The sequence below is a fragment of the Toxorhynchites rutilus genome, chromosome 3 (genome assembly GCF_029784135.1).
Source record: "Toxorhynchites rutilus septentrionalis strain SRP chromosome 3, ASM2978413v1, whole genome shotgun sequence".
Lineage (NCBI taxonomy): Eukaryota > Metazoa > Arthropoda > Insecta > Diptera > Culicidae > Toxorhynchites > Toxorhynchites rutilus.
In genome coordinates, this window is record NC_073746.1 from 130,992,729 (window position 1) to 131,020,316 (window position 27,588).

The 27,588-nt window shown below is 39.5% G+C and overlaps 1 protein-coding gene across 3 annotated transcripts in view; it reads right to left on the reverse strand.

Moving 5' to 3' along the window:
* Positions 1-5,177: 5,177 nt before the first annotated feature.
* LOC129780270 (protein son of sevenless) overlaps positions 5,178-27,588 on the reverse strand; it is a 30,424-nt gene continuing 8,013 nt past the window's right edge. The window contains exons 2-20 of one of the 3 annotated variants that reach the window (XM_055788340.1): positions 25,460-25,579; positions 25,248-25,388; positions 25,026-25,190; positions 21,676-21,876; positions 21,489-21,618; positions 21,320-21,423; positions 21,031-21,257; positions 17,334-18,357; positions 17,101-17,271; positions 16,940-17,035; positions 16,409-16,876; positions 16,231-16,347; positions 15,522-16,170; positions 14,990-15,407; positions 9,100-9,529; positions 8,890-9,039; positions 8,489-8,832; positions 8,334-8,422; positions 5,178-5,588 (exon numbers count right to left, since the gene is read on the reverse strand). In XM_055788340.1, coding sequence (XP_055644315.1) covers positions 5,554-5,588; positions 8,334-8,422; positions 8,489-8,832; positions 8,890-9,039; positions 9,100-9,529; positions 14,990-15,407; positions 15,522-16,170; positions 16,231-16,347; positions 16,409-16,876; positions 16,940-17,035; positions 17,101-17,271; positions 17,334-18,357; positions 21,031-21,257; positions 21,320-21,423; positions 21,489-21,618; positions 21,676-21,876; positions 25,026-25,190; positions 25,248-25,388; positions 25,460-25,579 — 5,079 coding nt within the window. In that variant the 3' untranslated portion in view covers positions 5,178-5,553. Of the gene's footprint in view, positions 5,589-8,333; positions 8,423-8,488; positions 8,833-8,889; positions 9,040-9,099; positions 9,530-14,989; positions 16,171-16,230; positions 16,348-16,408; positions 16,877-16,939; positions 17,036-17,100; positions 17,272-17,333; positions 18,358-21,030; positions 21,258-21,319; positions 21,424-21,488; positions 21,619-21,675; positions 21,877-25,025; positions 25,191-25,247; positions 25,389-25,459; positions 25,580-27,588 lie in introns of all 3 variants that reach the window. The other 2 variants (XM_055788339.1, XM_055788338.1) reach the window with 2 other exon arrangements.

Below are 27,588 nucleotides of genomic sequence, written 5' to 3' on the forward strand. Positions count from 1 at the left end.
GTAAAGCTAACTTTACAAGGTGGCGTTTAGTCGGAGGTTTCGTAAATACAGATGACATACTAAATGAAGCATCAAATGCATCCCGTGAAGCGTGATATTATTTTCCCGGGTTACTCCTCATCGAAGATTCCATCTTTGTGGACATTTTAAGTTTCTGAAAGTTTTCAAATTTCAGAATTCAAAACCAAATTTACATAAATGTTACAATTACCTCCTGAACTCAACTGAAGTGACTCAACTGAATCATATATATTCCTGTCCAGTTTCTGACTCATAGTTCAAAAACATTCCCATTTTTGAACGAACTGGAATGAGCTGATATTCGCACATAATGCGCTACGTTTGACACTAATCTCTTTGTGTTCGCGGGAAATCCCGCTTTTGTTTTGCTTAGGAGCCATTTAACTATTCGTCATTTTCCAGTTACTCCGATAACTTTCCCAAGGCTTTCCACGCAATGTTGAATCAGTACTGGCATGCAATTTGGCTGCATAAAAATGCTAGATGCCGAATGGAACATCCAAATCCCACCATTTCCATAGCGTCTGCTATTTTCGACCTATTAAATTGCATGTTGGAAACACACAGCGTTTTTTTAACCCGTTTTATGCCAAGCGTTCGAAAAATCGAACAGCAACTTCGATAATTTTTCATGGCTTTGGAAGGCAACCATTTTATAAGGTTTTGGCATCAAATGATAGTTTAGTCTGTTAGTTACCACCTACTATCAATTTCATTCAAATTTGTATCACTTTATTGGGCATAAAAATTGGGTTAAAGCAACTATGTGCGAAAAGTACATAGGGCCCTATTCCAGAAAACGAGACGAGCAGACGAGCGCTCGTCTCGTTTGTTTTTATATTCCAGAAGCCGAGCTCGACTAGAAACAGACGAGTAGCTCGCCTTGCTCGACGACCGTTTGGCCGCGCTCGTCGATGAATCAGTCGAATCGTCTAGTTTATTTGATGTATTTGTTCACCTTGTTGATTGAAAGCATCGGTATTCTTCTGCTCCGCCTTTATCTTCAAAAATTGTTTCACGGCTAAACTAGTATTGCAATGTATGTTTTCAACTACAACCATCAAATTAAATTCAGTAATTACAAGATTTTACAGATTTTCAAATGGGCCTCTTCCAAACAACACAACCAAATGTAAACATTGAACACATATCCAGGGATGCTAGATGACTGTTTTGAATGTATTAACACGGCACGAAAAGGGTCTTCACATATTGAACGAAAATGTGTAATTCAAAACAACTTTATCTACTACTTTATTGGAAATACATATATATATAGATTTAAAACTTTTCTTGATAAATCATTGATTAAGTGAACAAACATTGCTCCCAATAAATCCATAATACCAAAACGGCTGAGTGATAAAATCATATGCTCGAGGAAAAATATCAATTGAACCGAAAGATATATGAAACTTATTCCTTTTTGTTATGTTTTTTTTTAATACTTTGGCACTGAGAAAAAAGTATCGATTGATCAATTTTAAAACTGTTTGTTGTTTTTTCTCAAAACAAAAACATGTCTTCTAATCTGACATCACTGATCATACCGAGAAAAACTGACTGAAGTCTTTCCAGTCTACCAAATAAAACATTTCAATGAAACTCGTGTACTGGAATAGGATATTTTGCTCGTCTCGACAGTGACTGAAGCTGAGACGAGACGAGACGAATTGCTCGTCTCGTTTTCTGGAATAGGGCCCATAACCTTGCATAACCTAATGAAAAATAAAACCTTTCAAAATTTTACAATATGTAAACTTTTCTACAAGTAATAACTTTGATAAAAGATCACACATTGTGATGTAGGAAAAAAAACCATTGGATTGAACTTCCTACAGGAACAAAAATGTAGGTTTTGGCCAATGTTTTGTTTGGCGCTTTTTTCGATTTTTAGTCATTTTTCGGAAAACGGAAAACAAAAATTCATGAAGATTGGGGTTTCTGTTACGCCTGTTAGCGTTGAACTCGTGGTGCTAACCACACGTACGTATAAACACGCTTCCACTTTGTTGAAGCGTGTTTATGATTCTGCGAATATTAGTCGAGCACAAGTTAGTACCATAAAAGGCCTATGCTTATTGCTGGACTGAAAATATACACAGAAGAAGTGCACTCTAAGAATTTCCGAAAGTAACTGATACACTTTTAGACTTTCCGAGAGTAACTGATTAACTCGTATTTATTTCAAATTCATCGAGTATTTATACGCACGTGAGTATACATTTTTTTGCTATCTTCCTTCTCTTTCTCTCCTAACGATGCATATAAGTCTATTACGCGCGATGCAATATGTTTTCTATTTACATTATATACACATTATACACATATACTTTTGCTTTCTATTGAAGCCTGATTCTAGCAATTTCCTTCGCGCAGTGTGCTGAAGAATTGCATCACGTTCTATTGAGATTGCATCATGCATTATGTTTTATTACATATATATATATATATATATATATATATATATATATATATATATATATATATATATATATATATATATATATATATATATATATATATATATATATATATATATATATCTTCTGTATGACTCATCGCGAACCAAAGAATCACTCGAAAGAAAAGGAAAACTCTCGACAGTAAAATATGTGTTCTCTAGAATTTTCTGGAATTGTGATGTTCTCAAATTTTCTTCTGTAACCGTAACAACGCCAATAATAAAAATTACACCAATAGCTTTTGTTGAAAAAATATTTTTTACAACTTGGTCATTAATGGGTTAGTCATCGTAATATAACAAGTGAAATCTATTGTGTAATATAAGAAACAAGTACAAATAAGGGTATCCTTATTCCGGTCATCTTCATACCGATCGAATTTGGAATTACCTGATATGAAAAATACTGAATAAGACTCTTATTAGGTCTTAGGTCAAAACAGCAAATATGGTTAATGACCGATTTATATGTTTGAGGTGGGATTAGAATGTAGCGACAATTGGACATCTTATTTTATTTGTTTTTATGCTTTTATTTTGTAGTAAATGAAAGTGATGAAAGGATGGTGAGAAAAGCTCTGCGAGAAAACAAGCTTCAATTCCAAGATCAGCACCGACTGCAGTTCCATCATATTGAAGCTTTAAAGATTTTTAAAACACATCCGCAAATGGAGATAAATTATAACTCTAGCTACAATGATACTCAACATCTCAAATAATATTTTTTTTTATATTGTAGGACTGCCAGTAACTACGACCCCGAACAACTGGCTCTCGTGTAGAAAATTTCTACGAAACAACTTGCACAAACTTGTCGAAAATTTATTCGACATCTTGATTTCACAACAGATTCAGTAAAGTCAGTAAAGATGCCGCTATCGCATGAACCAAGTCAAGACAAGTCAAAAACATATTTTTTTTGACAAAATGGCAGCCACTCGAAGAGAAAAATGCTGTCTTTATAGTGTTTTTCTTACATTTCCTGATTTTTTTAAAATATTTAAATTTAAAAAATATAATTTTCATAGGTTCATGCGATAGAGAGTTGCACACAGATTGTATTCATATAAATCTGAATCGGTTCAGTAGAACTTGAGATATCGGGTACTCCAGTTTGAAAAAAACTAGTTTCGAGACAAACGCGTTTGAAGTTCATTGTTATGGCCGTACCAGGTTAGATACCGCATCACTAGAATGGCTCTAACTCGGTAAATAATAGGATTTTCGATAAGTTTTGAAATAATTTTTTTTTCAACTTTCTAGAATACTGCCGTGTCAAAGCACAATTGTCGCGACGCATAGCGTGGCATTCTGGTCCTACCTTTAGGCACTGATTGAAGTAAAAGAGTATTATGGAATAACGGTTATATCGGCGTTATTCTCATCCGTTGCTAATTCGAGTCGTCTCATCGTTTCCCAGATCAACAATGCCAGAAGTCGTGTATAAATGCTTCCTGTATTTTTTGGCATTTTTTAGCAACTTCCATCCAAATTGGTTGCGGCGATGGTCCAATTCGGTGTAAATAATAACAGGGTGGTGTTCCACAATCTTCGAACATATACGTTTTTCTTTGTTTTTATTTATATTTTTCCCGCTTTCATACATAAATCCATATATGTATCATACAACGATGCTGAGTTATACTTTTCTTTTCATTTTCGTATATTATCTCTTCAACAATATTACTCTTCCTTTTCGCTCACAGCTTTCATATTTTTCTTCTATCTCTTTTTCTCACAATATTCTCTTTTTTTCGCGTTTTTCGCTCCCTTGCTTCGGCTTGGCTAACAACATTTCTTCTCGAACTTTTTTTTTCTGATATATTTACAAATTACATTCACAATTTTTGTTTAATTTTTTTGCAGTAATAATAATATATATTTTCCTCTGATTTTCTTCTACGTTCGCTTTCCGTGTTATACTTTCTCTTTTTTAAATTAATCACATTTCTTGTATTTATATATTTTTAATAATCTGGTTCTTCTCTCTCATCATTTTTATCCGCGTTGTTGTATTATATACTTACAGTAACATTTATTGTTTATGCTCATTTGTTGCATATTGTATGCACATTCGATTCAAAACACATTGACATAAAGTTGCTTCCGCATATCCTTCTATTCTCACTGCTTTTCCATCGAACCATAACATTCGTTTGAAAAAATATATATCACATACCCCTCGCGCGAAACTTACCAAAACCCTCACAGTCCTTATTGTTGCACATACTTACCCCGATCAGTTCAACTTCCATCATATACAACAAATAGTGTATTGTTATTTTTGTTTATCGAAAACACAGCGTTAAGTGCTTTGTACAACATCTTCCGTAGTTTGTTGTTCTATTCACAAGTTGTGTAGGTCCACAATGTTTGCGGGTTTTTTTTTCAACAAACTTCGCCCCGTTTGCCTTCGAATCTTTGTTTCGTTTCGTCAATACATTCTCAGTGTACATCGCCCTCCTCGAATAGCAGTGTTTAAGCAAATATAGGAACACGACAGTATTTTTGTTTGTTTTGTTACAAGAGATGGCCTCATCATCATCTATGCGAGAAAATGGAATCCTGCATTCGTACAAAATTTGCTTTACACAAGTTTTGGTTTTGAAAGAAATAAATTTTCGCATTCTATTTTCTAGCTATGGCACTTTTTTGTTTTGTATACTTCCCGCTCTACAAACATGTCCTAACGTAACTCGTGATAAAATTTATTAGGATCAAAGCTTAAACCGGTCAAGAACATAAACACAAAAATGGTCATACATAGTGTTATACCAACGCGCTCTACAATCCCGCGCGTTTGTTGACAAGTGCAAACGTAAAACGAAAAAGAAAACACATTAAACAAGGTTTTCATGATGTCCAGCAGTTCTTGCAGAAAGCCACTTAGGATTTGGCCTATTTCATAAGCTATGTTTGCTAATCGGTACGTTGTCAATACGGACAGTACTGGTTACTGTCATACAGCGTATAACGAATGTTTGTCACATCCGTCTTTAAAGGTGTTCCTGTCGCCACTATTTTTCCTGCTTCCATAAGAAATGCCGCCCGCAACCATTTCCTTTAGGTCAGTTTGTGCTGGGATAAGGAAACATTGTTCGATCTGGATGGTAGAGATAACGATAAAATTATGTATAGATATGTGCTCATACCCAATGTTTGATTTTCTATTAAGAGCAATTTCAAATGAAATCGACAAATGACAAAACATGAGTATTTTTGATTCGAATGAAAGTTTGTATTGGAAGAAATATGAGTTTTCCACAGCATTTGGGAATTTTTCGACTCAAGTGTAACTTTTGAAAAGGGCGTATCGATTTTAGTAAGAGAAATCTTTGATAATTTATATCTTAAAAACTATGAGTCCTACCGAAATTGTGTCTTAGAAAGAGAGTATTGATGTCCAAACGTGAAAAAATATACATCGAGAAAAAAAAATAGTATCTTTTTTTTATTTACAAAAAATTATATCTAAAATGCAATATCTAAAATACATATATATTTTTTTTTTATTTTTTCGTATAAAATAGAAGTCATGTAGAAAATTTAAAAAACGGGTACAAGACGGTAAAACTATTTTTGACGAACTTTGTGGGACATCGATTTTTTATGAATTTTCGAAATTTCGTATTTGTATGTTAACAATTATTTTTAGCCACAAATTATGAATTCTGATGTGATTTAAAACAAAAAAAAGCTCTTTGTAAATCTCCTTCTAAATGTAGCCATTCTCGAGATATTTGAAAAAATATTTCTAATTCATTGTCTTTTTTATAGTAAATAGGCTCTTTTAATATGTTTGTCGTGTTATACCGCCATGTTCATGAAATTTTCTGAATATACTTATAATTTCCAACAACTTTTCCAAATACATCATCATGGTAAAAATATGTTTAGGAGTTACGTTTAAAAACATCATCGCTACGTTTTGTGTTAACTCACATGTCTTCAAATGTCTCGAAAATTCATAAAAATTCGATGTTCCTAACTATGTGGAATATCGAATTTACTGTTAAAAATAATTTTAACATCTTGTACTTTTTTTTAAATTTTTTTACATGACTTCTATTTTATATGAATATTAAAAAAACCTAAACTACATATATAAATTGAAAAACAATTAAATTGAAAAAGACGATAAATTAGAAATGTTTTTTTTATATATCGGGAATGGCTGCATTTAGAAGGAGATTGATAGAGAGCTTTTTTATTTTAAACTAGCTGACCCGGCAAACTTCATCCCGCCCAAAATTTATTTTTCGTTATCACATCCGCGTTTTCCTACTAAACGCATGTTCATGGGTCCAATAGCCGAACTGTTCATTGATTGATCTTCTAATCTACCCTTTAAAATTATGTTTTACTATAAAATTTCAGTACTTCTACCAAAACTCGACATTATAATATCAGATTATTTTCAGACACAATTCGCGTGCAAGATTTTTCATCCACTTGCAAATAACATGTTTCTCCGTTACATGGAATAAATGTTTGATACAGACAATATGATAGAATGAAGACAGCTCTAAATTGAACAATTCCTTTCTCGGGTTTCGCTCTTATCAAAACATTCGGCGATCCATTTTTATTTATATATGTTAGATAGAAGACGATATAGGAGGGCGTTTTATCACATTAAAATTCATTTCCACTAATGAAGATCAATTTCGCTACCGCAAACATCATATGGACTAGCAACGCTTGTCAATAAGCAATCATTGAACACATGCAAATTGAATTTTTCGAATTTTCTCATTTTCCGCTCTCCGGAAATTTTCAATTGTCATGTTTGATCGAAATATGTGTATTATTTTTATGGAACCCCCTCTCCATTTCAGAGGAGGGAGGGTTTTCATCGCTACTAGGTAACTCCGATCCTCGGGAACGTTTTGTTGGCACGGGTCGCGTCAGACCTTGGCATCCCCCCCCCCTCCTTTGTAAATAAAAAAAAAGGTACTACAGTCAACTCTCCCTAACTCGATATTCAAGAGACCATCGAATTATGGAGAGAAGAATGCTTATAAAATCAATCAAAGGTTCCATGAAACCCATCGAGTTAGGGAACATATCGAGATACAGAACATCGAGTTAGGGAGAGTTGACTGTATTTTTTTTCTCAGTGTATATTTTTTCACGTTTGGACATCATTACTCTATAACTCTTTCTAATGGCGGGTTTACATTAGGGAGATCTATAGTTATAGATGGATTTATTCACGAGAAAATAGGTGTAAACGGGTGAGAATAAATATGATACACTTATTCGAGGTATATATAACTTGAATAAATTCAGCATATGTAAACGCTTATGAATTTCTCACTGGTGAGAAATCACTAAAGTTGGATGCAGTTCTTAGGGTGGGTTTAGACTAGTGATATATTCATGTGAAGAAATATGATGATATTTATAGATATCGCATCAACCGTTTACACTAGCGTGAACTTATATAATGAATATATTCATATTTTCGGTGAATTTATTCACCTGAAGTAGAACTGCATCCAACTTTTGTGATTTCTCACCAGTGAGAAATTCACAAGCGTTTACATATGCTGAATTTATTCAAGTTATATATACCTCGAATAAGTGTATCATATTTATTGTCACCCGTTTACATCTATTTTCAGGTGAATAAATCTATCTATAGCTATAGACCTCCCTAATGTAAACCCGCCATAAGACACAGTTTTGGTAGGACTCATAGTTTTTGTTTGTTTTTGATCTGCATTTTTAGTTCAATTGCATTTGGAATTGCACTTAACGGTAATTATATCAAATATACACATCGGAGAAGGAATGGACTAGAACTACAACGGAACACGCGACAATTGAATCCACCACAACTAACCTGAATGTGATGACAGATTTGTTTGCTTTGGCTTTGGAGGTAATTTAGGCGTAGTCTCTCCGGGCGAAAAACGTGGTGAGATATTGGTACTGCAATTCAACAAGAAGTTATTGGCATACACCGCAGGATAATAACAATTCACTCAATCATTTTACCTAGGCCGGCGTCCACAAATAACGGGTTGTTGTGAAACAGGAGAATTCTGAATGGATTTATTCTTGACACCACAGGGTGGTGCCGTTCCAGGTGGATGATTGACACCACCAGCAGAACTATTGCCACCTGAATTGGCTAACCCAGACAACGACGGTGATGCCGTAATGTTCGGAACGTTCTCTTTCGATCCTCGATCCATAGCGGAATTTCGACGCATCATAATCGTGCTGGTGTGAGGAAGCATCAGTAGCCTTTGTTCGCTCATATTCTGTTGGTTGTGTTGATTTAAGTTGTCGCGGGTTAACGTAGACGATGAAGAGGATGATGATGGAGATTCTTCCTTCTAAAAAATAAACCAAAGATTATTTTTTGTGATGAGGATTCGCTCGTAGTTGTTTACCGAAAGCTGATTAACATGATTCCAGCTATCATGGCCCGCACAACCGGAATTGTATAAGTGATGCTGCTGCTGGATGTTGCCGAACGTATAGTGCGATTGGATGTGAGTTCGTGGCGGCAACGGAGGTGGACTAATATCTCTCGGAGGAAGCTGATCGCGGAAAGAAACATGCGTAAAATTAAGCTCCAGTGTGGGGCATGGCATACATACCCTGGGCGCGTCCGGCGCTTGTCGTACCTGCGAAGACTGTGAGGATTCCCCGGAGGATTCTTTTCGCTTAACTCTAGGAGGTAGAGGAGGTGGCATGGGGGGAGGAATATTATGTGCATTTGGTACGTTCACGTGGGGTGAGATTGGAATCGGACCGAAATCGTTGCTCGCCGTCGTTGTGTTGAGGATCATCGAGTCCGCTGTGGTTGAAGAATTGTTCAACGATGTATGGTATGCCGATGACGAAGAGAACGACGTGGAGTATGTGGGCGAGATGGCACTGTTATTGAACTCTGTCACTGTCGCACCAACCCCACCGCTTACTCCTCCTCCTATCGGGTAGATCTTTGGGCTCGCCGGGTAGATGGGCGAGTTATCACTGGACGAGCGGTTGAAAGTACTCGCGGAAGTGAAATCACAGTTTTGATTTCTGAAAGCAATGAAATAATACATGTTAGACATGCAATTTTTTTCAGACATGCTTTAATTTTTGACATCTAATAGTGGAAATATTCATTAAATTCGATTCACTAAACAGACGCAATATGGTAAACATGTTTTGGCATGTTCGAAAATAGAAATATGTTTCCTACAATAAATTCCAATTAAATTTGAAACACACGATCAGTTGCTACATTAAGTTAAACCTTACATCAATGTGAGATAGTTCGATAGCTTTGAGCTATTGTAAAAGGTATTCGCGTGTCTCAAAATTTATCGAGTATTCCCCACATCAATGTCTTGTGAGTGTAAGACGTGGTTCGACTCCAGGGTTCCACCCGTTGAAGAATGATCTCAAATTAGTGAACGTTTGCTGAATAAGGGAGAGTGATAGTCATATGAAAACTCAACAAGCTGGCTTGTGTACATAGGACCCTATTCCAGAAAACGAGATGAACAAATCGTCTCATTTCGTCTAGGCTTCAGTCACTGTCGAGACGAGCAAAATATCCTATTCCAGTACACGAGTTTCATTGAAATGTTTTATTTGGTAGACTGGAAAGAGTTCTGTCACCTTTTCTCGGTATGATCAGTGATGTCAGATGTGAGGAAATGTTTTTATTTTGAGAAGAACAAAAAAAAATTTCAAATTGATCAATCGATACTCTTTTCTCAGTGCCAAAATACTAAAACCATAACAAAAAGGAATGTACTTTCGGGGAAAAGTGTCTCCTGGAAGATTAATAGTATGAGGAAGTGGAGCTGCTTTATCGTTCTCGAAAATCGTGGAAGTTCTTCAAGAAACTAAACGCCTCGCACAAAGGCTTTGTGTTGTGGGCTGAAATGTGCAGGAACAAGGAAGAAAATGATCGAAAAGTGGAGGCAGCACTACGATAAACACCTGAACAGCGCGCAGACAGAAGACCAAGACATCGTTGATGAGGACTACTCCGGTGGAATGAACAACGAATGACGATGAGTGAAGTTAAGAAAACCATTAATCAGCTTATGAACCACAACGCAGCTGGCAAGGATGGCCTCACAGAGGAGCTCTTAAAGGGTGGTTCGGGATAACATGTAGAGCAGCGGTTGATAGCCAGGATCGGGGACACAGAACAGCTACGAGGTAATCTGCCCATCTATAAAAAAGGTGACAAGCTGAATTGAGGGAATTACCGTGCAATCACGATCCTGAATGGTGCCTACAAAATTCTGTCTTAGATCCTCTTCCGCCGTCTTTCGCCAATAGTAAGTAGATTTGTGGGAAGTTATCAGGCCAGATTCATGCCCGGTTGCTCGACGACGGGCCAAATTTTTACATTACGGCAGATCCTCCAAAAGTGCCGCGAGTATCAGGCTTCATCATGCGGGGCACGATTTTCAGCAGGTCTAGTTAATGCGTTTAAGACTAAATACAACAGTCAGTTATCAGGCCAGATTCATGCCCGGTTGCTCGACGACGGGCCAAATTTTTACACTACGGCAGATCCTCCAAAAGTGCCGCGAGTATCAGGCTTCATCATGCGGGGCACGATTTTCAGCAGGTCTAGTTAATGCGTTTAAGACTAAATACAACAGTCAGTTATCAGGCCAGATTCATGCCCGGTTGCTCGACGACGGGCCAAATTTTTACACTACGACAGATCCTCCAAAAGTGCCGCGAGTATCAGGCTTCATCATGCGGGGCACGATTTTCAGCAGGTCTAGTTAATGCGTTTAAGACTAAAGAGTGTGTCACATCAAATTGCATCACGGAAAAAACGCTGTAGAAATTTAATTTTTAGGAATAATATCTTCAGCTTTCGCTTATAATCAGATAAGAGTGTATAGATCACGTTGGCCATGCTTCACTGTCAATTTTTCGTAAATTTGGAAAAATGTCGTCGAACGAAAAAGAGCGTCGTGAATTAATCCTGCGCACTCATTTCGAGAATCCGGAGTTGTCACATCGGGACATCGGTAAGATGCTGGGAATCGTCCAATCCACGGTCAGCAGAGTACTAAAACGATACTTCGAGAACCTAACCATCGACCGGAAGGTGAAGAACGGCAAAAATGGATGCTCCGTCAGTGAAAAAGATCACAAGCGCGTAGTTAAGCAGTTTAGACGTGATCCGAGAAGTTCGGTCCGGGATGTCGCCAATAAGCTGAATTTGTCAAGTTCACTCGTCCAGCGGACCAAGCAGCGGGAGGGCCTGCGTACATACAAGGTTCAGAAGGCTCCTAACCGCGACGAAAGGCAAAACATGGTGGGGAAGACGCGAGCCTGGAAGCTGTACATCGAAATGCTGACGAAGCCGCATTGCCTGGTAATGGACGACGAAACCTACGTCAAAGCGGACTTTCGTCAGCTGCCGGGGCTGTTGTTCTTCTCCGCAGAGGACAAATTCAGCGTTCCGGAGGAGATTCGCAAGCAGAAACTATCCAAGTTTGCCAAAAAGTACATGGTGTGGCAAGCGATCTGCTCTTGCGGAAAGCGGAGCGCTCCCTTCATGATGACCGGCACGGTAAACGGGCAGGTTTACCTTAAGGAGTGCCTACAGAAGCGCTTACTACCACTATTGAAGCAGCACGAGGGCCCGACCATCTTCTGGCCGGATCACGCTTCGTGCCACTATTCAAAGGACGTGTTGGAGTGGTTCGAAGCCAACGGGGTCACCTTCGTGCCAAAGGAAATGAACCCGCCCAACGCGCCGGAGCTTCGCCCAATAGAGAAATATTGGGCGATTATGAAGCGGGCCCTCCGGAAGAACCCAAAAGTTGTCAAATCGGAGGCGGACTTCAAGAGAAAATGGATTTCTGTTCAAAAAAAAACTACAACCTGACGTTGTACAGAACCTTATGGACGGGAATGAGGAAAGAGGAATGTTCGAGCATACCGGTTTGGGCTCGAAGTATGAATAAAAAGAAAATGCCAAAAGTTGTTTAATAGTTTTTATTTTATTGTCTAAAATTTTCAAAAGGATCGGTCTACTGGGCGAATTTCTACAGCGTTTTTTCCGTGATGCTATTTGATGTGACACACCCTTTAAATACCTGACAACAACAAAAGTCGTGAAATTCGAAGACGCATAGTCAACGGAAGTCGCGAGACCGGGTTCACTGGCGGAACAATGTTGTGAATAAGTTCACTTCGTTAACTTCGAACGGTTGGTCGTTAATGTTTTAATCCTTCAAACGCAATAATAACGTTTGCTTGAAAAAATGGAAAAAAATTGCCGATTTTTCATGGGTTTACCTTCACACGCACTGACGAAACTATCCATGCAGCATTAATCATAGTAACCCATGAGTCAGCAAAAAAAATTGACAGCTCTATCAGTCGAACTCTAACCGTGAAGCTACTCCGTTCAGAAGTGACATTCTGCGGCACTTTGTGGACGCCAGATACGCCCATTCAGGCATCTACAACATCTTGGGACTATTGGACAACAATCAGAGCCGGGAGGTCGGTGCAACCGGCCAAACAGTGAAAAAGTACCTGGCGAACATGGACATACATGTCAGGAAGCGGAAGTCCCGTCCACTGGTCTCGGAGCTGCAGGCAATGACGCAGCGGCAGCGGCTTAATAATACAGTCAAGTCTATTTTCCCGGCGAATCGCGGCGTGGCAGTGATGACGGACGTCGAGACCTATCTCACCCTGGATGGCAACGAATGGCAGGGCACTTTGTATTTTACTTCCTCCACGAACGAAGTGAGCTCCGAAGTGGAGTTTATTACATATACCAAGTTCCCCAAGAAGGTGCTGCTGTGGCTGACAATTAGCGAGAAGGGGATGTCAAAGCCGCTCAAAATCAAAACAAACTGTTTGCTATATTTGGCAGCAGAGGCAGCCATGGCATTGTTCTGAGCTCTGCAATACAATTTTCTTTATCAATGTTAAAGTTGCTAAAACTGACCCATATTATAGTTGCATTATAGACCCAATAAATGCAACAATAATAATTGTATTGATATCAACACAATTTTATTTTATTTATTCTCATGACATGAAACGCTATGACTCAGGAATAACGAACGAACGTGATGAATTATAGAGGTTGCGGAAAATTGAAAAATGAAACTTCAACTTTCAGAACATTAGCTCGAATTTTCCGACGTTTATCATTATACATTGCGACGGCAGATGAAAATTTAATATCTTGTGAGTAATCGATTAGAGTTTGGTTGATATTAATTGATGGGAAGTGACGAAAACGATCAAAACACACTGTTTCGCAAAATTATTGATTTTTTTTGCATATCGGGTGAGGTGTTAGGGAGGGAGATGAAAGAAATGAGGGTTATTGTGGCAGCCATTTGTGGCTTCCTTCCACCTTCACCTTAATCTTTTGGAGTGCGCCAATTTGACTGCGAAACTGAAACGTGCATCTTCTGCACGTGCGAAGCCATCCGCGTTGACGGAATTGAGCTTCGTATTACGAAATGGGGGAGTAGGCATGACAATATGGGTTTGCAGAAGAAATGTACACACTTAAAAAAATATGAATGAAAATTATTTGTCCCAAATCAAATTGGTACTCTATGTAAATGAAAATTACTTTTGCTTGCAAGTAGTGAAAAAATATCATACAAAAAACGTTTCTAAAGATAATTTTATATTATAATGGTAAGTTTTGGTGAGATTATCTGAAAGTTCATAGAAAATAGTTTAAATTAGGGTCAGAACAACGTACTTCTGGTAGGTAAATAACGCCAAGAATAAATTTTCATACAAATTTTAGCAATTTAAAATTGCCTTAGTGCCGACTAATCTGATAGAGAATAGTTGGCCTCATACAAACTAATGTCGTATCCAGATGTCGACACCATTCCGCCGTCAACGCGAATATTTTGCAAAATACACAGACACAGAAACAGACACTATACATTGGCAATTTACTTGAGTGTGTGAGCGCCGCATCTGTATTTTAATATACGATATGGTGCACAGAAAAAGTGCACGGACTGATGTCGATGACATGATAAATCATCGTCGCCAATCAAGCTTTCAGAGAGCTGCTATATTTAATCCAAACCCAAAGGTCATTCGTCCTTGATTATATAAAAGCACCTTACGCGAAGCACACCGATTCGAATGCGAATCTGAATCGTGTATTGCGGGAATTCAGAGAAACTCATGATGAGGAGATATGATTGAACTCACAACTGTTCTCTTCTCTTGTGAAAGAGTGCACAACCTCCTATGCATGACACATAACACATAATGAATTCACACCGTATGCTTCTACGAAGCATGGAGCCACACCGGAAATGTGTGCAACATAAAGATTGCGAATCAAGGTGACTTTCCGGACGAAAGGGTTGTCATAATTTTGGGTAAGATAGAATCAAACTGTTCACTCTAATGCATATTTTCAGCTAAGATATTACAATAATAATTCACAATACGGATATCACAGTATACATATGTTGGAATCATATCATATCATATCGGTATACTTACTTCAAAGTGTTGGATGAACTTATCCTAAAGCTACTACTACTACTACTGCTAGTTGCATGCGGTGATGTACAATTCGGGAGCCCGGAAGTATTGTAGCAAACTTCAGACCCTCCGCCACCATGGTTCCGTAAAGGTGGAGGGGCCGGCGGATGCGCTGGCTTATCAGTACGAGGGCTAATCGCAGGTGGAATGTCGGAAACCGACGGCGTGTGTCCACCGGAAGCGGTCACTGCAGCAGCCACCGTGGAGAGTGAACTCGGGGATGATGACACCGACGAAAACGACGAGATACTGGCAGCTGTGGGCGGATGTAGTGGTGGTGGAGGTCCCGCTGGGCAATCGCTAAGCGATACAATGCTTGCAGCGTTCGTTGCAGCTGAGCTGCTCAGACTGTTACCTCCACCTCCCAAACCGGATGCTGAAAAAATTGAATTGGGAGTTTGTTCAGCATGCGTATTGGCTACTGCTTTGTTGTGACTAAGCATTGACGTGTGTTTAAAGCTAGCAGTAGAAGGATCATTATTAGTGTTACCATCACTGCTCGATGCACTCAGGATGCCGAAGAACGAAGATGCACTCACGGCCGACGAGGACGAAGAAAGGGCGCTCATAGAGGACGACGGATAGCGAGGACTCGGCACGAGCTTGCCACTGCCACTGGGGTTGCTGCTAGACTCTGACAGACTGCTGTTGTTAAGGTTATACTGCGCCTGGGACGAAAGCGATGAGGTGAGAATAATACTATCGGATCGTCTTGGTATCTCCGGAGCCATTTGTTGATCAGCCGTGAATGTAAGATTAACTACCGATTGCGAGAAGCTGTGTTGAGGACCGTGATGATAGTGGTGGTGATGATGCTGTTGGTTCGGTTGATGATGTCCCTGGTAATTGTACATCGAACCTTGCGAATGATGCTGATAATGCTGCTGGTGGTGGTGATGATGGTGTTGGTGTGATGCACTAGAGGACGAAGAATGAATATTGACGGGAGCAAATATTGAATAATCAAGCACGGAAGACGACGATGAGTTCGCTGGAGGTGACTGTTCTCCACTGTTGTCATTATTGTTCAAAAGCGAAGTTTTACTGAATGGCAACGTCCCGGGCAGAGAACTGTTGTTACGCCGGGAGGATGGTTTGATGCCAGGTGATTTAAGCGAAATCTCAGGCCACTTCCGAGGCTGGAAATGAGAAAAATCAATAGGAGTTTAGGTCTGCGAGAAACTCATTCGAGAACGTACGAATTTGAGCGGCTGACGACAGTTTTTTGGTTCTATCCGTTTGCTCTCCTCATAGAGATAGTTTTGAATTTCGGTTACGCTCATTCCTTTAAAAGGATCTAAATTTTCTAGAAAATGCTGCAAATTGATGGTGAATAAGTTAACGTGTTAAATGCTTTTTCAAAACAATATGTCTTACCCTAATGCTAGGATCAACTTTTAAGCAGTATGGTTGATTTTGATATTGCTGTATTTCACCAGTAATTTCAGCTACACGCCTTCTCTTAGAGAAGTTTATTAGTTCTGTATTTGGTAAAAAATCTGGATTCCCCTCTTCTATATGTAAAATATTGGTTAAATACATTCCAAAAAATGGCACACAAGGTGGATTTATTGAACGCAGCTTTTCCTGATACTTTTTAAAGTGCGAATTATTCAGCTCTCGGCACTCTGCCAATACTCGCTGGTAGCTCTTGGGAATCTCATCCAATGTCAACTTGAGTCGATGCACGGCGGCACCCTGGAAGGCGGAAACTATGGACAGTACGCCGTTGAAGTTGTTCAAATCCTGCAGCACAATCATCACTTCTATTGCACGCGACGCCATCGCCACCCGTTCCTCGAAGTTCTCCGCCTCGATAATCGACTTCTCGATCCATCGGGTAAACTAGACACACATACGAGTAACTTTGATATTGATCATAATGCAAATCAACTTAAAACAACTTACATTTGTGGTGTGATGCATAATTTTTAATAAGTTAGGACTAGTACTCTCTTTATCTTTTCCGGTCCACACAGACCCGACAAGTTCTGATGGTTTAACCTGTGAGACAGAATTTGTTTTAAGAAACGGACTTCTACTAAAATTGGTTAATTTTTCTTAGTTACAGTTTTGTACATCTCGAACTCTAGCAACGTCAGCTGACGAGCCAGTTCCAGTGGGTGCAGCATCAGCAAATTGAACTCATTCTCACTGTTCAACGGCAAATGATGTTCGATTGCAGGTGGGCTGTGGCCAAAAGCAAACGTAATTTGCCGATGATTATCCTCACTTTCGTTCTGTAAGAAAGCAATAGATTTCATCTATACTTCAGTAGGCTATAATATTACTAATATTTTACCTTCCGCTGGACAATTTTCAACACTGAATCGACCCATTTCCTCATCGATTTGCCACGTACCGTTTCCAAGAATCTGAGCAACTCCTCCAAAAGCTCCGAATCCCGCTCGAAGTCATAAAAATGGTGATCCACCCAGTGTCGGAGGACGTTCAACACCCGGAATTGAACCGGTTGCACGTATTCTTTTTTGTAGCGTTTCCAATCTTCCCGCTGGGAATTTTTATGAAATTTCTCCGTGTCTGTGCTCAGGTCCTTCTCGCTAGCGCTGTCGTACACCAGGCTCGGGTCTGGGATGTCAAAACGCTCAACCAATAACCTGTGTAGCTCCTTGGGGGAGCAGAACGATCGATAGGTGGTTAAAAATGTTCGCACGAACATTGGATCCGCGTAAATGTGGTAGGTTAGCCGCTCGATGAGTTTTGTCAGCGTTGCGCCTTTAATCAGTGGAACTCCCGTTCCCTCTCGCTCCTCCAGGACAATATTGGCGGGCGAATCGGGAACAGCAAATGCATAAATATCCGGACTAGGTAGTTTCAGCGGGTGTTTTTTCTCGATATCTAGTAGAATACTGTCAAGGATACGCTCCAGCATTGACTTTGTGTTCAACATCACCAAATCAGCCATCCAATCATTCTTGTGTTGCGCATTTTTAGCAATAAGTACAACGCTTGTCGGCTCTCTCGGCGATATTTCGAACGCATACTTCAACTCCTCGGTGTCGGCTCGGTCGATGATCTCCACTTTGCGCATGAAGAAACGCTCCTTCAGCCTATAGTCGTAATTATTTCCGGGCACTATTTGCCGACGAGTCTTGCATAACACTAGCAAGCCATCGAACAGAAATACTTTCCGTTCCGTTTGACGTTTACCGGAACTGAGCTTCGCCAGCGTGTCCTCGCGAATGAATTCATTACAACACTGACCCACATCTTTATCCCAATGTTCAACACAGTTCTGTAGGTCACGTGTTTTTTCGATCGCCGATTGGCGTCGCGCTCGACTGTTCACTCTGGCGAAATATTCCCTAAAATTAAGATGTGGTTGAATGATGTTTGTAACATTGATTTCTTCTTATGTAGCCATTCCGTGCCAAACCGGTTTAGTGGTTCTCAGATTTTCGTGAAAATTGGTAGTTTTGTTCCTCGTCGCTAAATATTAGACATTTTTTTTCGCTAGGGTTCCCATTTCTATTCTAGGGTGGTTAAAATAATCAATTTTATCTTTCCATAAATTGAAATATTACACTTTGAAAAAAATCGGATTTTGTTTTCGTAATTATTGAAAGAGCGCCATAGTATTTCATATTTTTTTGAAAGCTGGGTTATTTTTACATCACATATCAAAAAAATCATAGAGGCTTTCCGAAATATAACAAATGATTAATTTTATTCCGAACCTGCCATGTGCATAGTTTTATTTTATTCATTGTGGCTTAATGTTTTTACAACATGACCTGATTTTAATTTTTTCTGTAATTAACTCGGATCACGGCTATTTCTCTCTAATTCCGCGGGCACTCTGCACTCACCATGTCCTGTACCTCTTAGTCTAACCACCATGCTCGTTGCGCTCCTCGTCGTCTCGGTATCAACCGGATTCCCGATGAACACGATTTTTGCAGGATAGTTGTCCGACATTCTTCCAACATATCCTACCCATCGCTTCCTTCCAGCTTTGATCACATTCTGGAAACTGGTTTCTCCGGTGAGTTGTTCATCCTTCGCCTCCACATGCCGTTTCCCTGTACACCGCCGTAGATGGTTCGGTCGTTTGAAGACTCTGAGTGCTCGCAGGTCCTCTTCGAGTTTCGTTTCGCCACTACGTGCGTTTCGTGCCCGTAGAGGACGATCGGTCATATGAGCGTTTTGCACAGGGAACAAGAGGAACATAATCCACCCTATATTCGCACACAGCCTTAATCAGTCTTGTCAGCTTCCCGGGGAAGCCGTTCCATAGTTCTTTTCGTGTTATTGAATCACACGCGGCTTTAAAGTCGATGAATAGATCATGCATTGGAACACTGTACCCACGGCATTTCTGAAGGATTGAAGTCGGCCTGATGATATCCCACGAATCTGTTTCTAAGTGGCGATAGACGACGGAAGCTGATTAGGGAAAGCATTTTGTAGGCGGCATTCAGGACGGTGATTGCACAAAAATTTTCAGTCTATTTTGTCGCCTTTCTTGAAGATAGAGAAAATAAGCCCATCTTTTCACTCCACCTGGAGCTGTTGTTTCCTAAATTCTGACAATTAATCGATGCAGACAATTGACTAACTTTTCCGGGCCTAGTTGATATGTTGTTCTTAAGCTGTTTGATGGCACTCCTAACTTCACCTATCGTTGGAGGTGGTAGATCTTCATTATTTACTGCACGGCATTCAGGGGTTCATCGAAGTGCTGCCTCTAGCTTTCGGTCACGTCACATTCGTTCGTCAGGATACTCCCATCCTTATTCCGACACATTTCTGCTCGTGGCGCGAAGCCTTTTCGGGATGTATTGAGTTTCCATTAGAACTTTCGCGTCTTATAAGAGCTGTGCAGCTGTTCGAGTTCTTCATGCTTCATGCTTTACTGCCTCCGCTTCCGTCTATATCGTTTCGCGTTCTGAGGGGTAGCTTCCTCTCGTGTAACACTTGCTGACACTCATCATCGAACCACTCGTACTGTCGTCCTCTGCTACGCTGTCTATCGCTGTTTTAATCATGCTCCATCAACTTTCAAGAGGAGTTTTGTTAATTTGGTCCTCTTCCGGCAGCGCAGCATCAAGCGAGTAGTTTTCGGCGACATATGCTTGTTTTAGTAAGATTGTACCGTCGCGGGGATCGGCATCGAATGTTGTTCACAACGGAGAGTTTTAGGCGCATCTAACCATCACTAGGTAGTGGGTCCGGATCGATGTTAGCGCTACGAAAGGTTTCGATGTCAGTTATGTCCGAGGAATGCAAACCGTCTATCAGAACATGGTCGATCAGAGATTCAGAGATTCAATACACCTCTAGGTGTATTGGTGAAGAAGGTGCTGTGTACGGCCATATTTGTAGAGGCCACGTCCCGAGTTTCCAATCGTTAGTCCGTTTTCGTCGTCTGGGTCTGTGTCGATTAGTCCGGTTCAGATCTTCTTGTGTATTGTCCGTTGCTTGGTGTTCTAGTGGTGCGGCTTGCAAGACCTGCGACCAACCCTACTATCTCGCATCGTGATACTGCTGTTTTACGTCCAGAGTGCTGGATAAAGACGCTTATAGCGTCAAATATTCGCTCAGAGGAACAATTCCGGATATTTGTTCCTTTTCTTCAAGACTGGCAATGCCCACTGGTCATCTCACCGCACCCTAGACGATATAATTTCCTACCGGAAAGGGAATCGAACCCGAAGCCCCCATCTTGACAAGCGCAACCACTTGACCATGGGGACCACCCATGTGCATAGTTAGAAACCATAAGATTGTCTTATAAACATATTGAATCTAATCAAAATGGATATCGATATGGAGTTTCCCATAGCCCGAGAAAGATGTATTACCTAAATTCAATCTAATTAATTTACGAAATACAAAAGCAATCATGGAAATTGATTCAATTCTCTACTTACGATAGTATAGAATTAAAAATTATGATGAGTGTTGATCTCCAATTTTAACTTTAATCTGAGAACCACTATATCGGTTTGGCATGGAATGACTGTATGTTGACATACTTAGGCAATAGCGAGGAAATACTGTGCAATTCGCACTGCAGCGGTTTCAGCAGACCTTGGACCTGCTCAAAACTTTCCTTGTCCTCCTGCGATGGACTGAGCTGAAGTAAAATTTTAATATAATCTAAATACAACTGTGCATGCCCAATAGGCCCTAAAAGTAGTTTTGGTAGATAGAACTTAACCGCTTCCCTGAAACCGTGACCGGCCGACATCAGCGAGTTTGCCTGAAAAAAAACTCGTATGAACTTTAATCAAAACTTCACCTTTTTCTTTCGTCTATGTATACCTCCGGCCTTGACAACAAGTTTGCTAATGCGTCCTTCGCTTGAACCGAAGTGATATCCTTCGCGTACTTGGCATACACGTCAAACTCTGCCGCCTCTGCTAGTTCTGCATAGAATTATACACATCAGTTAGCAGAATAATTTCTCACCTTGAACTACGATAGATTGTACCTTCAAAACAACTACCGATACATGGCGGAGTTTGCTCCTGTGACATCTCAATCACATCTTCCAACGATCCGAGCAACGTAACTGACACCTCATAGATGTCCATTATGTTCGAAAAGATTGGATCAAGTTCCTAGAATAGTTACAATGAGTCAAATTCACTTAAACCGTTTTGTGTAACCAGTTGAACCTTGCAATCCTTGACAATCTTGATCAGCTCCTCGCGAAATACTCGAATGATCATATGAAGATCACGCTGGTACTGCTTTTCGTCGTGTATGAGTTCCTTTACGACCTCCTCGTAGCTTAGACTGGTTCGCGGAGTCGGCGGCAACGGACTCGGTGCCATTGAGTTCGAATTATCGCCTTGATAGAACATATCCATGAGCACCTGAATGGAGGACGAGATGATCCAATTACATTAGATGAAATTACACACGCATATGTGTGTGTGCTGCTACACGTTTGTTTACTCATCAACCATCGCTCCATAAGTGTAGCACCAAGCATTTCTGTACCACTACGGGTATACACACTTCTGTGCGCGGTTCTGAGGGACAGGGACATACACTGCTGAGCAGATCAATCTCAATTCAGTGATTATCATTTTGAATTTCAAAATTAGTATCAACGACTTTCTAGTAGATTTAAGTGAGAATTGACTATTTAAGATGGAAATGCTCATGTGGATAGTGGTGTAGTAAATAGAAGGGTAACGACTAGATGCACAAATACTCTAATCTGGAATAGATACGGATGAACAGTGCACTCTCTTGCATCTCTTCAATGAGCTTCAATCTTCAGTGAAGTGGACTTATTACCGAGAGCCTTCGAGAATTGAGAAAAGTAACAAGGAGCACTTATCAGTCCGCAGTTAATTCCAGTCTGAGCAATAGAGAACATGCAATGGAGTGAACCATGCGGGCTGAAGAACTCCTGCGTAACAATCATGCGCACATACATAATCAATACAATCAATTCGCCGTAACGCTGAAGAATAGAATAGGATATTTTTTAGTCATACGAGAAGGATATAAAAACGAAGCAAAACCAACCAATAACTGAGGCCAAAGAAGAGGCGAACAAAAACCGTACGGATTTCGCGAGGAAACTGTTGGATCGCAATTTCATCAAGAGCAACTGAAGCTTTTGCATGTTGCAAATAGATCGACCAAAACGATTCGTTTCTACGAAAGACTCACAAGATAAAACTTAGGATAACATATATAATGACGGGATAAAACCAGAAGTACAACGTTAGGTGTCACAAAAACCATAGAAAAACAAAAGAACATCGGAATCTATGTAGTGGTATAGTGAACAGAACACAAAACTTAGGCAAGTTAATTTTATATTTGGTTAAGAGTGAGACAGATCGGAAGAGATGTATAGCGGGACCAAAACCAATTTGGAAGATAACAGTTGAAATGATTGAATCGCCCCGTAAATATGAGCTTTCTTAAATTGATATAGGAAATTAATTTTGAGAAAATCAACTTTACATACCACCTGCGGTTGTTTGATTATTTTGGTTTGATACAAAATAAATTTATTTGTTTGTTTTGTATTTGTTTGTTTATGGGACAGCATGAAAGAACATAAATTACATTTTGCAACGCATGTCAATTTGAAAACAAAATTTATTGATAGTGTCATATATGATTCCAACCAAATGTATGCTAGTGGGTAAGCAAAAAAACGAAAAAATACGGATAACAAAAAGCTCATAGACACACTGGTTTAAGTAGAGGTTCGTATAACGTTAAATGAAAAATTCGGATTGTTGCTTCATTTATATTTCCACGTCAAAATTGAGTCTGCTAAATTCGAGCGGTTTGTAGTTTCAATACTCAGCAAATTCAACAATACTTCCGTATGTGGAAAGAATGAAAAAAATTAGCACTGAATTTTAATAACAGTTGTTTTTTTTCTATATCGATGCAGTACAAAACAGCGGCAATGACAATAAAACACTAGCGCTTATTTCTACCAGACTGTCACTGTCGACAATCCAAGCAAATAAAACAATCTATAGGTTGATATTAATAGTTCTAATCTATCTTGTTTCGTTTTTCCAATGATCGAATTTGACGTGTTTATTTACAATGTCTCGTATTTCCAATGAGAAGGCGTTCTATATGAAGAAGTAAACGAAATAGAAATCGAGGGTATTTCAGTAACATTTCATTGTTAAATTGAAAAAAATGGCTGAAATTGGGATGTAAAAATTAATTATCTAAATTGTTACGGGGAATCCGAAGATACAATTTTCGTTTCCTTTCCTTCATGGGAGACTGTACCAAGTTGGTGACAGTCTAGGATTTTGACAATCCTCGAACGGAGTTCTATGAACTTCCCAGTTCCTTCACTCATTGTAGTTTTGCACATCAGACCCACTTCGAATATTACCGCCGCAATTTTTAGGTGATGGGAAGGTATGTATATACGATATTCCAACGTAATGTGTTTATCGATAACGATCTGGTTTACGTGCTTCCATTTAGCTACAACTCGCAGATTTATGTAAATATATTTCATGATCTGAATCACATGACAACATTTGGCAACCGACGGGTAACTTCCAGGAGGATCTTCCGGATAGACCTTAACACGTGAAACAGGGATAACAGAGGGTGAACGCGGGGACGGTAGTTGAATTAGAACAGAACCATCAGAGGAAGTGAAATCGAGGGTTGAGTGAAAGTATTAGAGGGTGGGAAGAGAATTTTGCGTTTTTTTAAGGTGGCTTGGTAGGGCGAGCTAACACGTCCCCGGAGGAAATGTCTTCCTATGTGGGACGCATTTAAGTGTTTCTGATCTCTTTTTTAAACACAAGGAGGAGTTACTTTTTTCAGTATCAGAGATCTCCATATCAGGAAGTCTTCAACCCTCTGTCATTTTTTATGTGAGACAGTTAAGAATATTTTTATTTTACCTATAGAATTTATATCTACTTAGATAATATTTTATCTATACGTACTGTATCTTCAAAGGCGCACACAGTGCTTATGATATAAGCCATTAACTATTGTTCTCACACTGTGTCAGTGTAGATGTATGGACAACGAAACGAACGTTAAGGTTGATTTAGTTCACTCTAGCTCAAATTCTATTTACCTTATGGATATGCAACTATGTAACGTACTATGTAAATAGATGTCGCCATAGCTCGAAAAAAATTACCCAGTGAGTTAGTTTATGCTCATTCTTGCTGACAAATTTGCTGATTTGGCAATAGATTTGCACTGACTCTCCTATTTACATCATTTTCAAACACCGCAAGTAACTAACAAACCCATGAGAACCTTCTCATTGGAAATAGTTATCAATTAATTCATTGCCACTCTTCATTTTTTTTCTTCAAAAACAATACTCAAACGCGGAAAAGCCAAAAAGGAGGGAAGAAACAATACTTCGAAAAAGGAAACGGAAATCATAATGCACTTAACACATAGGCAAGTATATCTTATTCAATTACAAGGGCGACAAGTTCGCCAATATAACGGGAGCAAATAGGTGAAGGAAAAATGGATATCAAACCTTGTCAGCGCACATGGCGATCTCGATATCCTCTCGGGATATCTCGATGTGGCGGATGTTTTTGACATAGTTGCCAGCTAGTTTAAGTATATCAGCAGAAATATACTCCAACACCGCGACCAGGAACAGCGAGACCGCACTGTCGATTTTATACTGTAGCACCTCCTGTGAACAAAAAGATAAGTGTTTACTGTTAATGTCATGATACGAGTAAAAACGTACTTTTTGCAGTAGGGTATGCACGCGATCCACCGGCATAACCGTTTTCTTTTTCTTGGATTTGTCTATTGTCTCACGGGCCTCGCTTAGGGCCCATTTGTCGATAGGTGTGGGAAAGGTCCGCCATATTCTTTCTTCGACGTCCTGAAAAGCGCGAATGAGGAAAACAATTATTGTTTTCATTTGACGTTATCAGTTAGGGTCACCGATCTTACCAACACTGTGTGCGGAGGCGGTTTTGCACACAGCATAGCTAACAAACGCAGGCATAGGCTCTCCACGTAGAGCAATGCATCCTCGCGGGCTTGCAACGACGGATGCACTTGCTCCAAAACCTGTTGATAAGAAGAGAGAAAAAAACATATAAGATAAAAAATCTAATAACAATATCTGCATATATTGAACATCAACTGACAGTTACTGACTCCTCCTAAAAAATTCAATGCGAGCAGCCACTGCACTATGGTAAGGGTCACATATTATTGAAGCAATTTCTAAAAACGGACGGAATAGGATCACAAACAAAAGTTTCAGCGTGTACCAATTTCTGAATTCCTTACTCAGTTCGCTCACAAATCTCAACTGACGTCGGATTTTGACAATGTTATTCTCGTAGTAGTAGTTGAACGCGAGAACTGTAACAAGACTAAAATCTCGAATTGTTGAACTAGGTTCATCGTTATACTCGAACGATAAAAAGATTATCTTAAGGTGAAAGCTTCAATGAAGTCCATGGTCCATGTTTATACGAAGAGATGTACTATTTCGTTTGACGGAATGTGTTCCGTTATAATCGAATAGCTTTGAATATGCACTCAGCAGCATCAACAACCTAAGACCTTTGGTCGAACGTCGTACGGAAGAAGCCAAGATCTCACATTTATTTGACGAACTGCAAACATTTCGAAAACATCGCTGATGGTAGTCAAGACTCATTGCGCTTAGATTTCACAAGACTGCAAAATCTCTTGGATTGTGTTCGTTAATACGCATTGTGTTGTCAGTGAAGTTGTTGAAACAATTACTCGTTTCTGTACAATTTCTCTGGTAAGCGTTATGAACAGCGTGGCTCAGCGTTTGGCCAAGGTGGCTTCTTCGGAAGACGTATAAGTAGAACGAATGAAACGAAATTATATTGGGGAATGTTAGTAAATTTGTGGGTCATTGCAGACTCATCCATTAACGACAAATATTAGTCTGATCCACAACAACAAATAATAATAACAACAAATATAAAATGATAAACAACAAATCAAGCGTATTACCAAACCGTTTCAAAGCTATTCATCTACATCATATTATTTTAGCTCATTCCGTCAGGCTAATTAAAGTTGGGTTGTGAGTCCAATCGCAGAACTGTTCATTGATTGATCTTCTAATCGACCCCGTTTCATGGGATCCCCCCCCCCTTAGAAAGCATTTGTATGGGAGCTTTTTTTGGGCTTTTTATTGAACCAATAATACTTATTTTTCAACAATTGTGTTAGAGATAATCTCATTAGGTACGTCGGTGAAAGCCGTATTAAAATTCAATTGTTTTATAAAGATGTTGAAAAAATCTCACACTGACTGAATATCACGAAAAACATATAAGAAAAGCAGTCAACAAAATAACCTCTGTACGCTTCATACTGAAATTTATGACTCTGCTCTTCTATCAATTCGTGCTAGTTTTTTTTCTGAACATTTCCACTGATTTATTTCGCTGCTTTGCCATTTCATGTAAAAGATCAGTTCATTTTTAATGAGCGTAAATGTATGGGGCGGATTGGGCATTACCAGCTTGGGGCAGTATGACCAAGTATTTTTTCAACATAACCTGTAAAAACAGCTGCCAAAACTTGTAAACATAGTTGGAAATAGCTAGATGTGAAATCATGGTGCGGAATTATACCATAAAATCCGATCGTGAAAAGTGGTTACAGATCAGCTTGAACGCGGCCATCGAAACAGTGAAGAGTGGTAAGTCAGTGCGACATGCAGCCATAGTGCATTGTGTTCCGCGAGAAACACTTAAACGTTATTTGCATTGTGCAGATCCTTGCAGTTCCAGCTACTCGGATCATCAGGTAATGTTTTTACGACGGAGCAAGAGAACGAGTTTATTGATTATATTCTCGCTATGAACCAACGGTTCTACGGAGTTACGACGAAAGAAATCCGGAAGTTGGCGTATGATTGGGCCGAAAGAAATTATATGTCTCACCCTACCAATAGCCAAAAGCATTTAACTGGAATAGATTAGTTGGCTGGTTTTCGAAAGCGCCACACACAACTCTCACTCCGGACACCAGAAGCAACCTTCGCCGCGAAGGCACAACGATTCAATCGCGTTGCAGTCGGG